We start from the raw sequence: 19,001 nt of genomic DNA, 5'->3' as shown, positions 1-19,001 counted from the left end.
TTTGACAGACACCCAGTCTATGGTTAGAACAGGGACGTAATTAGCCTAAAAAATTCAACTGTCATCAGTCGATGGAAATTCGTTACTGTTTAAATTTTAATTGGTATAATCAGGTCAGTTTCTTCCAAATGTTATTGAATATATCTCCTTTTGAGGACTGCTCATGAAAGTGAATTACCAATACCTATACATATAAATTGGTCAAAAATTACTTAGATTACTTTTTCCAACATTCCAATAAATTAAATTGAAATGAATTGCCCCTAATATAATTTTGGCAGGCTAGAATTATTTTTTTTATGTACTTAAGTACCAGGTAGGAGACTAGAAGTTATTCATATGAAAAAAAACATTAAATAGTTTTGCATTATTTTATTAACACAAGTGCTTAAAAGAAACAAATCCACATACATTACATGGCAAAAAACAACAACAAACGTGCTTGAAGGCACTCCGATATATAAACTTAATATCCTGATATCCTGTATACAAATACATAAAAAATTGACTAAAATGTGTAACATTCTTAGATCCAGTGTATATATAGGTAACTATAGGAAAAATTTATTAACAATAACCTGAAGGAAAAATTTCACACTTATGAAATAATTGACCTATCAATTCGATATACCCCAATAAAAATAACTGTACATATGCAAAATTTACAATAAAACTTGCAAATATAAATGAAACATGTCAAATACATTACAACAATATAATTCTTATATACAAATGAATGATAACAAAAAAAAACAAGTTTGATAATTATTCAAACTATAGGTTGAAGAAATCTCTTTGGTGTATATTTCCTATAAAAAAATTCACACAAAACACTATTAGTACTTTTTCATTGTTCTTCTTGAACATTATCAACAATTGTTAAATTTTTCTGAAAAAATGAATCTAACAACTTTGACTCTATACATTTTACAATAAAACAATTTTTCATAAAAACTGTTGGATGAAATTTTTAAGGCTATTTTCTTCCAATGTAATATATGGAATATTTTTTTAAAAAGCGTTCAAAAAATATGAAGCTGATTTAATGATAAGGCGATTCTTTAATACTGAACCTTCATTTAAGCCACATTTTTGAGTTGTATAATTCTGGAAATAATAAATTCTATGAAAAAAAGTTGAGTATGGACTGAAATATCAATTCTCATCATGTTTTTTTAGTAATTATGTTGAGATCAAAGAACTGATTATTTTCAATTGTGGATATCACATTTTGAATGCCTCATATTGATAATGCCAAACAAGATTTGCAAGTCTTGAATTAAAAGATAAAATTTTTTGTCCATTGACAGTGAAGAAAAAAATGATTTTTAACCATCCATGCAAATTCCTTTTCTTGTATAGCTGATGTGAATATTCAGAGACAAATTCTCAAAGTGGATTGAGACAACTATATAGGCATTAAACTCAGTGTTTTTCTATTTACAACCCTGTATCAAAATGATTACTCTTCATATATATATATATTTTTTAAACTTACTTAGGTGAAATGATTTTTATACTATATAATATCCCCTCTGTACATTCTATAAAGTAATTTTTCACAAACAGGTACATTTCCTATGAAACTTTAGTGGTTCTCTAAAGAGAAAATAAAAATTATCACGTGAGTTCAAACATTCACATATAAATATATGATAAGGCTTTCTAAAATTTAATTGATCCCTGATTAGTACAAAATTTCACTCATATTTCAAATTTTTTGCCATAGAATCTATATACTTACATCTTTGTATTTTAACAACTGGCTGAAGATTTAAATAGTCTGTTTTTCTCTTAAATATTAACTTTACACCAGATATGTTCTCTCCTTCATATACGGAAAACTCTCCAGCAGTTTCTTGAAGTTCATTTTCACTTGTATCAGGACTGTTAGAGTACAAATTTCTGAACCTCTTCTTTTTCTTTTTCACTATACCACCTACTTTTTTGAACTGCAGTTTTAGTTCTTTGGTTGATGAACTCTCTGGAGATTTCTTAATCTCATAATTTTCTTCTGCCATTCTAATATTACTATTCGAGTTTTGTTGTGTTAATTGTTGTATTTTTTTCTTGTAATATATTATTCGTCGAATCTGTTTGATTTCTTCTGAACTAAGCTGTTCTTTCCTTAGGAATTTATGCATTAGTAAGTCATCTTCATTGAAAACCCTGTTTTTTGTAGTCTTTGGTATCTGTATATTCAAAGAATTTAGTTTCAAATCAACTTCTTCTTTGTAATTTTTCAAACCGTCTTCACACGAGACTGAATTATTTTTATATGAATTTTTTAATTCGCTTGTATCAAAATCATTGATATCTATTATTAGTTTACTCTTTGTTGTGGTTTTCAGAGTTTCTAACTTGGTTTTATCCAAGAAACTATCAGCGAATGCGTCAGTTATGCAGTCTTTCGGTGAATTAGAATCTTCCCAATCATTCTGTATCATTATTGCACTTTGAAATTTCTTAATTAAATTATCTTGATTTTCTTGACCAGTTTTTTCTATTTTATCGGCACATAAAGGATATGATTTTTCATCAAAGTTATCAGAGCATGAAGATGTTACTTCACAGCAACTGGGATTTGAGTCCTGTTTCATTCTGATAGCTTTGGTTTGTGTAGTATGTATTTCGTTTATTTGCACATTGTCGTCAAAGGAAACTTTTCTTCTAATCTTTTGATCCTTTTTATCGCTTGTTTCTGTAGATAATCTCCTGTTTGTTGCATCTATTATTCTTGATTCATTTACTTCAATGAGGAGTTTTTCAGGAGTTGAAATAGTGTAGTTTTTCAACTGGTTATTAGTTGAAGTTTTGTTGAGCGGAGAGTCTATAATAATTGATGATTGAGTTGAGATAGTTTCAGTTGAAAGAGATCGAAGAGGTGATATATTCGACATTTTTGAAGAACTTGAGTCCTGAAACAAACAGACAGTTGGTAAATCCATCTGATGAAGAAATGGTTGTGGGTAAACAATTGTGAAAATTTTCATACTAAATGGTGAAAATATATAAAAGTTATATATTTCATCTTGAAATGAATTTCCATCATGTAAAGACTGATGAAATCGAACATACAAATATATATGTTAGGGGCATTTATTCAAATAAATGAAGTTTCGTTCATAAAAATGACGTGGTCAAAAAGTTTTTAAGGCCTTTTTGAACCACATAAACACATGAAACTCATATATCAAGTCCATCATAGAAATCGAAAAGAATTTCGAATACTACTTATTACTAGAGAGTCCAAAGGTAAAGTATGATGCAAGGGTATACAGAAAATACATATATACACAAGGAGTCATCATAACCACATAAAAATGAGGTGCCAAAAGTTTATAAGAGCAACTTTTTCGACAAGTGTTTATCTCCAATCAGTACATCTCAGAAGAAATCAAATGAACACAAGAAAAAGTCCAAAGATTATAGAGAACTATAGATATATATCACAGACGTGAATGAAATGTCAGCTTTATTGCCAAAAAGACTACATCTTTAATTTTGACATTCAATCTGACAGCGAAATTCTTCATCAACATGAGCTCTATTTGATAATGTTCTAAAATATAGTTATTAATATTTTTGCAAATACATAAATGTAATTTTCAGTGAATCACCTCAGAATTGGCTCTTAACATTCCAGAATGACCAGAATTAATGAATTGAAGCCTTCTGGGATCCTTAACGCAGTTCGAAATATTCTCGAACTGCCTTCCTGAGTAAATAGTGGACGGTCTAACATGGTTCTCCTCTACACTTTGCATTTTTCGCGGTTCCTCCATCCTCATTTTCTTCACAACCTTATCATGAGTGGCAACTTTCGCTTCCTCCATTTTTCTCTTTCTGCTGTTGTACTCTTGGATGCTGAGCTTCTTCTTCAAATTTGAATGATCTTTTCTTGAAAGGTAGTGTTCGTTGATGTTCTTTGTTAACGAGAGATCTCTGGGTGCTGATATTTTCGGAAATTTTGAATGCTTTTCTTGGATGCTCAAGTACTTTGTGACATCTGTGATTTTCGATGAATGACCATCTTGAAAATTTTGGACCGAAAAGTCTTCTGGTAATGTTGAATGGTTGGAGTCAATGTGGCATGTACTTGTTGGTTTTTCTTCTAATTTTTGTTTTTCTGAAAAGGAAAGAGATAATTAATTTTGTGTCAATTAAATATTTTTGGGATGTTATAATGAATTCAGTTATTTAGAAATAATTAAGGTCACAAATTTTTAATGAAAAATCGTCAATGTGAATTAGATAAATGATACTACGTCATAAGAATCAGTGGAAAATTAATTTCGAAATCATAATTATATTCCCCATGATATTGAGTGTTATTTGAACAGGTGCGGATCCATGCCCCACTTTTGGGGGGGAGGAATTTTTAGATATTCAAAACACTGAAAATGTGGACAATTCCGCCATTTTGGGACGTCATTTTTTTTGGCGTTCATTAATATGGGTTTTCACAAAATGTATTGAAGGTGAAATTTTTGCTGATCTTGTTTGAACGTTCCCCCGTGATGTGAGGTGATCTTGTGATTTAACACCTTCAGACTTTTTTATTTGGAGCCACAACGAAGATAAGGTTTATGCCAATGCTTCACAATCGATTCAATTGAAACATACAACTATTATCTTGTTAATTGCTATAGGTACGTCATATGTGTTATTTGATGTTACGTAAATGCAAAGTAAGATGTCTAAAAAACTGGTGTGTTCACTGATCAAATTTTGTATGAGATAATTCTGGTGTCTCAGCTCGGCATACGTCTCTTTTCTTACTTGAGGTCATGAGGTGGTGCTATACAAAGAATTGACCTACAGTGACTTAATAAAACAGTGGCAACACGAGTTGTATCGTTTTTGATTGGCTGTCGGTTTCTGAGCCTGAAAATATGGCGGTTTTTTGTCTACATTCTCTGTTTACCTGATTATTGGGATTTATTCGATATGTTAGGCATTTTATCGAGTCACTGTAGTAGGTATCCTTGAGTTTAATAAATTTGTTCTAGATAACGGGTGTTTTTTTTTTCGAGGTATATAACTTTAAGTTGGCATTACTGTTCAAGATGGCGACCGATTTAACAGCTGTCAAGTGATTTATTCTCAGTTTGGTTTGGCAATTGATCATGAATAGACTCACGCTTGCAAATAGTGCAATTTATTTCGAAACTAATGGTTCTGTGCGGAATACGTATCGCGCACTACGTCCATTTTATTTTGTTTAGCGATGAAGCGCACTTCTGGTTGAATGGCTACGTCAACAAACAAAATTGCCGCATTTGGAGTGAAGCTAATCCTCAAGTGTATGTCGAAACACCGTTAAATCCAGAAAAACTGACTGTTTGGTGCGCTTTATGGGCTGGTGGAATCATTGGTCCGTACTTCTTCAAAAACGATTATGGCCAGAACGTTACAGTCAATGGTGATCGGTATAGAGTCATGATTACTAACTTTTTCATTCCTGAATTGAACAACCATGATGTCCAGGAGCTGTGGTTCCAACAAGACGGCGCAACATGTCACACAGCTCGTGCCACAATCGAATTATTGAAAGACACGTTTGGTGACCGCCTAATTTGACGTTTTGGACCTGTAAATTGGCCTCCAAGATCTTGTGATTTAACACCGCTAGACTACTTTCTGTGGGGCTATGTGAAGCCATTGGTCTATGCGGATAAGCCACAAACCCTTGACCATTTGGAAGACAACATTCGCCGTGTTATTGCCGATATACGGCCACATGTGTTGGAAAAAGTCATCGAAAATTGGACGTCCAGATTGGACTACATCCGAGCCAGCCATGGCGGTCATATGCCAGAAATCATATTTAAAATGTAATGCGAGAATCTTGTCGCATTACATATCCGCAAGATAATCTTATCTTGCGGATAAATAAAATTCATGTCAATCGAATAATCCATGGTTGTTTTATTGCAATTTAAAGTTCTATAGCTCTAAAAAAAACACCCTTTACAAATCTATCAGGCCCAATAATTTTAATTTTGACGAAGTGTCGGTTCTGTTCAGTCAATCGTATTCTCAAGTTATATGGTTAAGCCTTGCCATTCGCCGATTTTAGGCTCAGTTTGAACGTATTGTCACCACTGCGTTTCATTCATGGCGTATTCGACTGGCTGCACCAGTGCGAATTAATTCGAATTTCTGTAGAGCTAAATGACATAATTTGGTCGAATTAATTCGGAAAGGTGGAGCCAGTCGAATACCCTATAAGTCACTGCAAATTGACTAAGATGGTTTCTATGCATCTTAGAATTGACCAATAGACGAAATAATTTTAAAATTTTCATTTGTTCTGTCAAAAGTCGTTTAGCTGATTTTCATTAACCTAAAAATGACATACGAGAAATATGTCGTTAGCGCCATAAGAGACGATGCGGAAATCAAGTGAAAAGGGACTATTAACATTAAAATCTAAGAAGGCCGGTCACTTCAAAAGAGGCCAATTTAATCTTAAGGTTTTCCAAGAGTAAGTAATCACATCAGTGTTTTAGACATCTAAACAATAACTAAGTAAGATGTCTAAAATACTGGTGTGTTCACCGATTAGATTTTGTTTAAGATAATTCTGGCGCTCCGCATAAGTCTCTTTCCTTCCTTAAGGTGGCACTATACAAAGAATTGACCAATTAAAGGCATAATTTTAAAATATTCATTTGTTCTGTCAAAAGTTGATCGACTTTTGATTTAACCTCAAAACGACATTGACAGAAAAACGATGTCAGCCCAATAAGAAACGATTCGGAGAATTGATGAAATTAATAAGTAGGTATATGTTTTACTGATCACTCACCTGAATCTAAATTGAAACATGGTTCCTTTATTATGACCGAGGCTATAAGCTGGAACTTCTCTTTAGTCTCCTCAACCGATTTTCTTCTTATTTTATCTTTACATTTCGTCTTGATATCTGAATTTTCCTTTCTCTTCATCTCACTGTTGTTCCTAACTTTATGAACAATGGAGCTCACTTGATTCTTCTCCACCTTCATGACGTCCGTCTGCATCTTATGAACTTTTCTGATTTCACTTTTGACTTCTTTTTCTTGTCTGATCTTGTCACATTCAAGGGACGCCTTATCTGAAACTTCCGGATCTTTCACCTCATATTGGGAGTATTTCAGACGCATTTTCTCCTTTCTTATTTTCCTCTGTTTGATGAGCTCTAGCAAGGCCTCCTGTGACTCTTCCTTCAGTTCAGAAACGTTTTTTTGTCTGGTAGAAGTACGTTTGGAACCTTTACTGTACTTTGAACCTTTCATCTCATCGTCGTTTTCCTTCTTTACAGCTGGCTGTGACTCGGGTTTAGTTTTGAGTTTTCTGAAGTCTCTAAGGGTACTGTGCGTCTTCAGTGGTACTGGCACTGATACGTCATCATAAATTTTTTTGGCTGCTTTGGTGCAAAACATCGGTTTCTCCTCCAAAACTACACTGTCGCCTTTAAGGTCCAAATTAATCTCTTCTTCCAAACTTTCATCTCCTATTATTATCTCATTCTCGTTCAGTATTATGTCTTCGAATATCTCGTCGTCGTTGTTGTGTATACTATCCACTGTCTCAGTTTGCGTACTCGTTATCTCTTCATTTCTTAGTATGTTCTCCTCGTCCTCCGAAGAGTTGATCATCTTCACCAAGACGGGCAATTTTTTCTCTCCACTTTCCTCGCTGAGGTGTTCTGAAGTTTCTTCATGGAGCTCTGGCATTTCGGACTCGATTTGGGAATTTGAGATGGTGATATCTTCGTGGTGTACACGTTCTGCTTGCTCGTAATTATCGTTTATATCGACTGTGGCAGTGGTGGACATCGGCAATACAGTTATAACCTTTCTACCATTGATCTGGTTAACGCATATTTCTACCAATTCACCGCAAATCTCAAGAAGAACGGCATTTTCCTCTATTTTAAGTACACTTCTATATTGGACGGTTTCTGTTGGAGTTTTTTCTTCTTGTCGGTCATTCTTAAATGAATCTGTTTTCAGTAGTGGATCTATGAACCTCTCTTCGAAACTTGTATCTTCTTTGGAATGCTTATTTTGCAATGTTGTGTTGCTGTCTTCCATCTTTTCCTCAGTGATTTCCGCAGTTCTTTCTTTCAACGTTTCATCTAGTTCATCATTGAGTAATAAAATGTCTTCCGTTTCTTCATTACTTCGAGAGTCTAAGTTTCGAGTAGATTCGATTATTGCCTCTTTTTCGGGGGTGAAAGTACTGCTAAAACTTTCCTCCTCTTGAACGACTATTTCAGCACTAGAAGATTCAGATACTTTTTCTATCAAAACAATTGGCTCCTTATGTAACGTTTCAGTTCTTTGAATTACTGAAAATCGGCATGGTTTTTCTTCTTTAGCACTAATTTCATTTTTTGGGATAGTCGTTTGGTCTCTACTATCTTCTTTAGTTTGAAAATCATCAAATTTGAGTTTTTTACTGATTCTTTCGACTATTTCCTCATCTTGCTGATACTCATTTTGCATATCAGTTTCAAGTAGGCTTCTCTTGCGATTTTCTGTTTCTACATCAAGGTTCTCAGATGAACAGCTTTGTTCGGAAGTTTTTGTCTGGTTGGTTTTTTCACTTGAGGAATCTTCACTGGACGGTTTAATTTCTTCTTCTCTATTTCCGTTTCCCTTCTCTTCCGTTATTTGTACTGCTTCTTTCGATTCAGATGAATGAAGATTATCCGAGATTTCCCCAGATGCCAGTTCTTGTGGAGTTTGCACAGTAAAATTATCAGATTTTTCTCCAATTGCATCAATGGAGTGTTTTTTTTCTATCTGTTGATGAGAAGTTTCATATGATGCTCCTTCAAGAGATGAATCGTCAAACGAGACAATGTTTTGATTCTTTTTTAATTCTTCATCCTCAGATTTATTGAAAACGTCACTAATTTTTTCATTGTTCCTTCCTGTTTCTGGGATTAAATTAGTTGCTTCTATTTTCGATTTTTCCAAATGGGCTGATTGAGAAACTTCATTTTCAATTTGAGAGGAAGAATTTTCTGTCATTTCCAAATGTTGAGAAAATGTTGATTGATTATCCTTTTGGCTAAAAACACTTTGCTCTTGTTGGAAAACCTCATTTCTATTTGAAGAAGAGTCCATATTAATTTTTTTTTCTGCTGGTTCATCATTGAAACCTTGAATTGTACTCTTGCGAATTTTTTCATCTTCATTGTTTAAACAATTTTTTTCTTCATCTGTTTCATTTGATAACATCTCTATTTCTTTGATTTCTTCTACGATTTTTTCCCCTTCGTTTTCTTGTTTTGGTTCACTTAATTCTTCGGTTCCTTGTTGAGAAGTCCAGTTTTCATTCAAACATTCAGTATTCGACGTTTCTTCATTTTCATTATCATGTTCACTAACATTCTTTTGTATTTGATTAATTGTGGAGCCAATGCGATATATAATATCGTCAACCGAAAATATACGTTTTCTTTTGAACCTTAAAACATCAACCTCTGAAGTATTAGTTTCCTCCGAATTTTCCGTCTGACTCAAAGAATTTTCTTCTTCTTTATCTTCCGTAGCCTGTTCCTCAGTTACAGTTGTTTGAGTTTCCTCATTCATAATTATAATTTCTGCATCTTCCTTTTTACAATTAACATCGGAAATATCTTTTTCCGTTTGAGATCTTTCTTTCGACTGACCATCCTCTTCACTTCGTATTTCTTCAGGTAATAAAGGAATCTGTGGGTCAGTTTCTTCGTTTTCGAGTTTTTCTCTTACTCCTCCTACTTCTTTAGCAGTCCTTACAGATTGTTCCTTCTTTAAGAATTCTAATGGTTGAGGCTCTGTATCTAAACTTCCAGAGATGATATCTTTAGGTTTTTCGATTTCAAACTCAGTCTTCTCTTCATTGTTGTTTTCCGGTTTTTTCTTTTCGTCTTCTATTTTAGAAAGAGTTACATTACTTTCTTCGTGTTCATTCTCTGATTTGTTTTCGAAAAGGCTTGTTTGGTTTTCTTCGCTTTTCTGCGCTTCAGGATCTTCCGAACTATCAAAAATCAGAGGCATATGCTTGATAGTAGATGCAACTTCCTCTTCATCCACAATTTCTGTTTGAACTTCATCCGTATTCATTTCTTCATTTTTCTTCCCATGTTCCTCTTCTTCTGTTTGGTTGGGTGAGCAAGAAATCGTACTGGGTATTTCTTGTTCTTCGCTTTCGATTTTACCAGTCCTTCTAGAATTAGTACTTAAATCAATTATGGCTTCATTTTCTACAGGATCATCCCTTGGCGTTTCTGTCGATGGGGTTGTTCCTAAGTCTTTAGAATTCGAATCTAAATCAAGGTTGAGGAAGTCTGGAATCCTCGAATTCAAATTTTCCTCGATTTTGGACAATTGGTTCTTTTCGCAATTTTCAAGAGGTATATGCATATTGGTCGATGTCAAAGTATCTTGAACGATCTTATCTAGTTCCTCATGGGCCTCTTTTAAAATTGCCTCTTCGTTTATAACGTTAGAGATCACGGAGTTTGCGTCATTATTGTTATTTCTCACTTCGAAATCTTTTTTCTGTTTAGAATCACAAGGCACTGGATTTGGTAGCAACGATTCGTCGAAATTCAGCCTATTTTGGGAGGAGGGCATTACTATACACGAATTTTGAGGCACTTCATTGTAAGACAACACTTGCATTTTCATTTGGTCGTTATCGGTGTTGGTTTTATTTTTCTCCGGGGATCTACAATTGGTCCGATTGGTTATTTCTTGGGAAGAATTGGTGGCGTTGTGGTGTAAACTTAGGTTAATGGAGGTATCGCAGTTTTGAGATGGGTTTTGAGTCATTGGTGACACGTGGTGCACCATGTTCATCCTATTAACGTTGTATCCAGATTGGTTATAGGGGCGATGAGTTGAATTATTCATGTTGGAATTGTTAGGGGTTGTAGCTGTAACGTTAATAGAAGTTGCCGGTTGGTTCGTGGCCACCTGATGTTCCGCATTCACATTCGATGCTCTATTATTGACCAAACAGTCAGTCTTTGGGTTTTCTATGATATGAAGACTGACGACCCTATCTTGAGCATCCGTCGGTAAGATATTATTCTCAACAGACTTATCTAAAATCTTGATAGTGCCCGTATTGTCGATGGAAACGTTACTTTTGAATATATACTGTCCGTTCTCAGACGCTATTAGCGGAACCCCGTTCTCGAGGTACTGCGGCAACTCCGAAGCATTAATAACGTACACCTCGTTGGCTTCTTCGCGACCCAGGCGAGAAATATACTTAGGATTCTCGGGGATCTCCGTCGACGGTTCTTCTTCCGCCCAGTTCTCCAGGTACTGCCTGATGTTGTTCGAGGCCACATGATTTTCGGGCATCTCTTGGGGGTGATGATTGGGAATGTACTGAGCGTGCGGCCTGGAGTGGGGGAGCTGCTGGTGATGGTAATATTCCTGCGGGACCGCAGGGGTTCTTCTTTGCTGGTAGTGCTGAGCATAGGCAGGATAGTTGGGGTAGTTCGTTGAAATTTTTTGGGGTACCGGGGGGAAGTTCATGCCCATATCTATATTTTCGGGGTATGATCTCCGAGGCGACATGTTTCCTTCTACGTTCATGGGGTAACGGCCTATTGCGGAGTTCATCTGGGCGGTTCTGGGATAGTTGCAACTGGGGTAGTTGTACTGTTGAGCGGGAATGTTCCGGTGAGGGTAGTTGGGCGGGTATGTCGAGTTTGAAGGCGGTAAAGGCGTTGGGTAATATCTGAAACGAAGGAAAGTGGTATTAATACTGAACACCATCTTGTATCCTAATGATCTTTTTATATAAATCAAATAATTTGACAACTTTGTGTCTAATCCTTCACAATAATATATCTGTATGATATATTTAGTTTATTTTTGTCTTGGAATATATTCCAATTCTAAAAATGACAAATTTAATAATCAACCAAAAAAAAAATTCAAAATGACTAAAACTGTACAAATTGAGTAAACGGTTAATAAATTGAACAACTAAATTAACATAAAGACAGTCTTTATGTTTATTTTTTTTCTTTATTATTATCATAAAATAAATTGAACAACTAAATTAACATAAAGACAGTCTTTATGTTAATTTAGTTGTTCAATTTATTAACCATTTACTCAATGTGTACAGTTTTAGTCATTTTGAATTTTTCTTTAGGTTGATTATTAAATTTTTCATTTTGAGAATTGGAATATATTCCAAGATAAAAATAAACTAAATATATCATACAGATATATTATTGTGGAGGATTAGACACAAAGTTGTCAAATTATTTGATTTATATTAAATATCCTTTATCAAGAAGACTCATTAAACTTTTATGATCTTTTTATACTTTTTATTACTAAATGTTAATTTATATTCTGTCAAGGAAGCATCGAGAACTGATAATTTAAAAAATTTTGAATTTTTTTCTTCAGAAGATTTCAAACATTCATTATTAGTACATAATATTAAAATTATATCCTACGAAACCATTTCATGGTATGAATAAAAATGAAGTACATACTAATGCTAGAATTTGACATTTTCTACAGAATAGATAGGGACTCAAAACAGTCAAACTTAGAAGGTACTACATTTCGAAGTAGATACTTGTGATATTTCCGGAAGCTACTATATCAAGTAGCACTCTTTTGAAACATTGAAGTATTTACTAAACTTTGAAGTAGTTCCTGAAAATGGATGGAATACGCAGTAGAAAATTATTCAGTGCAACTTTTTGAATAACTGGATTCTCATTCTTCATATAATAAAATTTATTATCTTATTTAGTATCTGAGTGGTTCTTTGTATGTCTGTTCTAACTATTGGTTATTTCTTTGAGGGCTTTGTCTTTTGCAGACTTTTTGGCAGGTGTCTTTTTGTTATGCAAAAGTGTTTTATAATTTTCTAGATTTATCACAAATGCTTTTTGTATGTCTTCCGTTTGAGCATTTTCTTTATGAGGCATTTCTTCGTCTAATGGAATTTTTCCAGAACCAATTTAATACAAACTAACAATTTTACTGATAAGCAAGAAAAATATTGACGACTTTTTTTTTGTCTAACGAAAACTATGAAACAGATAATATAATAAACTAATCAACACCTGTTCCTGATCTGACAGAGTGGGATAGATGCTACACATATTGAAGCATATACTATAGACGTTAAGTAAATAATAACAGTGCATTAAATACTTCGACGTTTTGTAACTACCACCGGAACCGAGTGGATGCTTTATGATAGGGTAAATACTTGGGAGAAGATAGATGTGTAGAATTAGCATTCACTTCATTTTATCCATACCATTCATTCATTAGAAATGATAAAAAATCTCGTAGAAAATTGTCCTTTGTTGTTTTCTAACTAGCACTTATTCTATTTTGATTTTACCTTTGCTTCTGGGCATACATTCTGCTTTGCTCCATAGGACCATATTCCGTTGGGAATTCCCTCATATGATGATGGTCATTCATGAAAGATCTGGCCAAATGGGGATCCATCCTTTGAAAGGGAGCTAATGATGAATTATCCAATGGTACATAGTTTCTCGATTGGGGAATGTTATACTTAAGAAAAGGCGGTATCTGGTGGTTAAATACTCCTTCTTTTGGAATGTATTGAGATTCAGGTTTGTAAGAGGAATGCATCTGCAAGAAAAAACATTGAAAGTTAACTACACTTGCTATGAGATTTTATTTGAGGTAATTTGTATTTCTCAACCGAGTTGGTGATTTACGTGAGAGATGCATAAAAATCATAGCATGGAAAATTTTAAATTGAAGATAGGGAAGGATCAAATAGAACTGAAGAAGTGTGGAATTATGATTTTGTTTGAGGTAATTTGTATTTCTCATCCGAGTAGATGCATAGTAATCATAGCATGGAAAATGTAATAATGAATATAGGAAGGAACAACTAAAACTGAAGAAGTGTGAGATTATGGTAGTCCAAGTAAAGAACTAGAAGGTTGGTAGTATATTTGTTATTTCACCCTCAGCTAATCGTAGCCTATTATAGCCTTTAATCCTAAAGGTGTTCAATGGTTAGTGAACACACCAGTGTTTCAGATATCTTAAATGATAGTCAACATAACGCTTTACATAGATATGTGATATTATGATTTTCGACGTTTGAAAGAATCTCCGATTTTTCAATTATTTTTACTACTAAGATGTATTCACTACAAAAACATGATGAGTATAGTATAGCATGTAGAATGATTTTCTCTTATAAAGTATATGGAAAGTTTGAGTTCGATTATCTCCTCTTAAAAGCGGACAAATCATGAATCTTAGAGCATCGAAAAAAATGATCTACTTGCTATCTTTTCTTGGACATAAATACATAAAATTCCCGCATAAATAGGATGGTTTTCGAATAAGAAGAGGTAATGTCCGTCCAGAGTGGAACTAGGAAAAATTCAAATAATTCAAATTTTGTTCTCCATATTAATCTACAGAATAAAATATACAAAACATCGTAACATAAAATATATCTCAACAAGTGGCCATATATAATCTTTCTTACATTTCTGTGAAATGGTTATACAAATCATTGATTTAAATTGAGATCCACATTCCCTTGCGAGTACGATCCTGGCAGAATATTAGGGACGAAGAAGGAATAGGAATTATGACCGTTTGAACAATAACAGTTGTCCTTCGCGCAAACCATGCGATTTACTTCGTTTATATTGCTCTGACTCATATTTAAACAGACTATAGGGCTACTAGAGGAGTAGAACTGCAGTACTGAAGCCAGGTTTATTTTCGTCTCAACAGTTTTCTGAAAGGATTAAAACGCTTACTTGTGAACTCTGAGGCTCTTTGTGCATGTACTGATGGTGCATCGACATCTCCGGAGTGTAGTTTTGCTGTCCGTTGAATTGATGCTCAGGGTAGGCCTTGTTGAGATGACTTTGCTGAGGTATGTTGCACATTTCCACGTATTCTTTCTCCTTGTGTTTAGTTAAAACTGATGGGGGTAAGTGGTCCAGATGGGGTATAGATTGGATAACAGGCTCAGCAATTTCTGAATATTTGACCGTCGATTCCTTGTATGGAGAACTGAAAAAGTATTTTGTGTTTGAAACATGATGTTATATATGAAGTATGTTGATAATCGGAACTCTTCCTGTCACGAATTTATCTATTATCTGTCAAATTTGTGATACAGAAAATTATTCTGCTAACCAAAATTTTTCACTAACAAAACTATCACAATCATATTTATGGGAATATTTCATTAATTTCATTAGAAATTCAGCGAATTAGAGTGAATATTGTATAATACTCGTAGAATAAGCTAATTCTAACAATTGTTCATTTTCAATTTTGAAATGGTGGAAAAATATCAATGTTTTCTGCACTTGTATTATAATAGTAATTCTAAAACAAGTTGCAGAATGGGCTCCTATTCCAACACGAATGCGAAATTCGAAAACGAGCGACGAAGGAGCGAGTTTTGGAACGCATTAGTGTTGGAATGGCCTTCTGCAACGAGTATTAGACGATATTTTCTCTATTTTAGTCAAGTTTTGTGAAATATTGTCGAAATTTAATAAAAAATTCAGAATATACATCCTAGTGACATTTGTATTGTATCTTGGCAGTTGGTGTGACTGTTACGAAAATTGACAGATTACGGAATATGAATTTGAATCGTACGTTTGGGATTTTGAAATATTTCATAATTACGCATTAAATTCGTGAATTATTTCTGCCGAAATCGATTTAACACCACCAGAATAAAGAGAAATTGCGAATAATGTCGCAAATCATTTCACTTGATCCAAATTATATCATATTGACAATTGATGTGTGTTGAATTTTGACAGGATTGGAAGTCTGTGTAGACAACCACAAAACGAAAAATATAACCGAAAACGATGCTGTAATGAGTTCATTACAGCACTGTTTTCAGAACTGTAATGAACTCATTACGATACTGAAATAGAGAAATAATTATTCTAGATATCAAATGTTTGTCGTTTGAATTACATCAATGCAATATTGTACAAGGGTTGGCTCACCTATATTCTGGATATTGGGGTGGATATCGAAAATATTCATTCTGCTTATGAGGGTAGTGATTGTGGGGGGCCACTCGGGCTACATGACTAGAATTCGTGGAGTCTTGATTTGTTGCAGCCCCATTTACTATCGAAGCTTTTTCTACATTTTCTTTTTTTCTGAACTGCCTCAGCGAACTGGTCGAGTTTGACGAGCTATTGTGCTGGAAAAGGAAAAATAAAATAGGAATTTATAATGATGAAGCTGAATTCAAGAAAGATATATGTAAATACATTTATAGAAGAAAAACACTGCAAATTTCACAGAAAAGTTTAATATTTCCTGCAAATCATTCAAAATACATATTCACAATGTCAAAAAGTATGGTTCAATATTTCCACGCAGAATATCATGGAGAAAAAGCTTAACAAAACGAAAAAATATATCGGACCAAGTGTATTTGAAGTCAAGTCATCCGAGCGCTAACCACTGAGCTATGGCTAAATGCATAATTATTATAATCCATGTTGAAATTTATATATTCACAAAAACTCCGAAACAAAGTAATAAGACTTAGCAGTAAAAATTTATTACTAAATTTCATCGTAGCAATATATCTTCATTTATATTATTATGTGTTGTTAAGTTTTTGTTTTTTTTTTCAATTTTATTTTCTTCCATTATCAGAAATGAGTTACAAGATTTATTCAATAGATATTAACAAAATATACTGAAGTATATATGAGGCAGGGCCGCCGCCAGGACCGGCAAACCGTACATTTTGCAGGGCGCCAAATTAGGGGCGCAAAATCCGTTAATGAAACAAAAAATTAAATGTTTTCTTAATGAAATACCACTCTTTTATAATTAAATAATAATACAATGCTGATTTCCACAAAATTTATTGATGACGACAATTGTTTCGCTACACTGTAGCTTTTTCAAGTCGGGTGCTGAACTGAGCATTCCCAAAGTATAACATTCATTTAAATAGGTAATTGGCAACATAGTTGAGAAAAAAATGTGTTTTAAATGAGGTAATGAGAAAATGTGATTTAAATGAGGTGATTAACATTATATTGGAGGGTGCTGCTGGTTATTGCAGGGTTGTATAAAGATGTTAAGTAGCGGTGATCTATTTACATCTGTTTGTTCATTCAGAAGGACCTTCTTGGAATTGTACCTGTTTATTTCTAGAGATTCTAAGAGTGTGAGTCTAGAACTCTTGTTTTCTGTATGGAGGATCTGGTAATTATTGTTGAACTCATGTCGGCATTCTTTTAGGTGGTTGGCGTATGTAGAATGGGTGGTGTTGGATGTGAAACTCTTCTGATGTTCATGTATTCTCTTTTTGAAGGATCTTCCGGTTTGGCCTATGTAAACCATGTGACAATCCCCACATTTTAACTTGTAGACTCCAGATTTATTATCTTTGTTTGTTTTATCTTTATTATTTCTGACGAAAGTTCCCAAATTATTGTTTGTCTTGAAGGATACTTTGAGATTGAATTTATCTTTGAAATACTTAGCAATACGCTCGGAAGTTCGATTAACGTAGGTTAAAGATATGTACTTTTTGGTGTCATCTTTTATGTGGGAAGGGTACGCTAACAGCAAAGCATGTTTTATTTGTTTATTGAACAGGATTTTATCTATGATGGTAGGGTTATAACCGTTATTGATTGCTATTTGTTTGATTAAGTTTAATTCTGTGTTGAAATGATCGTGATTCATAGGTATAGTTATTAGTCTATGGATCATAGAATTGTAAGCGGCCATCTTGTGACTATATGGATGATTAGAAGTGATGTGAATGGTGGTATCAGTATGGGTAGGTTTGTGAAATATACTGAAGTTATGTGTGTCGTTCAGTTTAGAAATTGAAATGTCTAGGAAGTTTATTCTACTATTCATTTCTTCTTCTACTGTAAATTTCATGTTAGGATGGATTTCATTAATAAACTTCATAAACATGCTTAGCTGTCTGTTAGTACCTCTAAAGCAGCAGAATATATCGTCTACATATCTGTACCAATAAAGGAAATATTTAAATAATGGATGTGTGCGGATTTTCTTTTCTAAATTGTCCATGAAAATTTCGGCTAGTATTGAACTTAGAGGATTACCCATGATTAGACCTTCGTCGGAGCAATAAATAGTTTCATTGAATTGAAAGTAGTTCTGTTTTAAACAAATTTCAAGACAATTTAAAATATCGACTTTTATGATAGGGTTGCAATTATTTTTAGTATTTTTATAAGTTCTACACTGCACCTTTAAGTACTACGTTGTCTTTTTACTATAGACTTATAGAGCGTCGTACTTTTGAACATTTCAGGACATTTTTTGATGAAATCGACAAAACATCCTTTGATAAATTTGACAAGGAAATCCAGTTAACTTGGGCAAAGCAGGGCGGCAAAATGTCCGAAAGTAGAAAAGGGATATACACATTCTTCTGAGATAGAGTAATACAAGAAATTATTAACTTCAAGCAATAAAACATGTGTAGATAAAATCTCAGTACTAGAGGAGGAAATGTAAACAGGGCATCATAAATTTTGACGTATGATACAAGAGTATAGATAAAAACCTCAGTAAAAATTCTCCCCGTATAGGTGTAGTGATTGATTTGTGTATTCGTTTTCATAATAAGCTGACATATTTATATGGAAGGGCTTTCCCTTCATCCAAACAGACTCTTTTCCATCCTTCCTCTTCACCAAACGTTGACAATATATAAAATTAAATCTGAAATCAAAAAAGAAAAGAACCAGAAAGGAGTAATGATTGTAATAGTTTCCATTATATTGATTCAAAGTTAGCGACCCTTTCTAAAAACAGAATCTGAAACTGGATGGATAGCTTGGAAACCACCATGAAATCTATGAGTAGGACAAGTATTCTCCAAGTGGTCAATGGTTTCCTCTACACCACACTCACATAGTGGGTTTTCAACGGAATACCATTTGAAGAGACCATGACCAGTCCTAAGTC

At 33.9% G+C, this 19,001-nt stretch overlaps 1 protein-coding gene across 5 annotated transcripts in view; it reads right to left on the bottom strand.

Annotated features, from left to right (window-relative positions):
* Window positions 1-357: 357 nt before the first annotated feature.
* Window positions 358-19,001, bottom strand: part of LOC123676671 — a 61,542-nt gene continuing 42,898 nt past the window's right edge. For 4 of the 5 annotated variants that reach the window (XM_045612765.1, XM_045612768.1, XM_045612766.1 and 1 more), the window contains 6 exons: window positions 16,025-16,227; window positions 14,801-15,059; window positions 13,384-13,640; window positions 6,815-11,739; window positions 3,621-4,129; window positions 358-2,918 (listed from right to left, as the gene is read on the bottom strand). In XM_045612765.1, coding sequence (XP_045468721.1) covers window positions 1,701-2,918; window positions 3,621-4,129; window positions 6,815-11,739; window positions 13,384-13,640; window positions 14,801-15,059; window positions 16,025-16,227 — 7,371 coding nt within the window. In that variant the 3' untranslated portion in view covers window positions 358-1,700. The remainder of the gene's footprint in view (window positions 2,919-3,620; window positions 4,130-6,814; window positions 11,740-13,383; window positions 13,641-14,800; window positions 15,060-16,024; window positions 16,228-19,001) is intronic. The other variant, XM_045612770.1, reaches the window with a different exon arrangement.

Source organism: Harmonia axyridis, chromosome 3, assembly GCF_914767665.1.
Source record: "Harmonia axyridis chromosome 3, icHarAxyr1.1, whole genome shotgun sequence".
NCBI lineage: Eukaryota > Metazoa > Arthropoda > Insecta > Coleoptera > Coccinellidae > Harmonia > Harmonia axyridis.
This window is presented reverse-complemented; position numbering and strand designations above follow the sequence as displayed.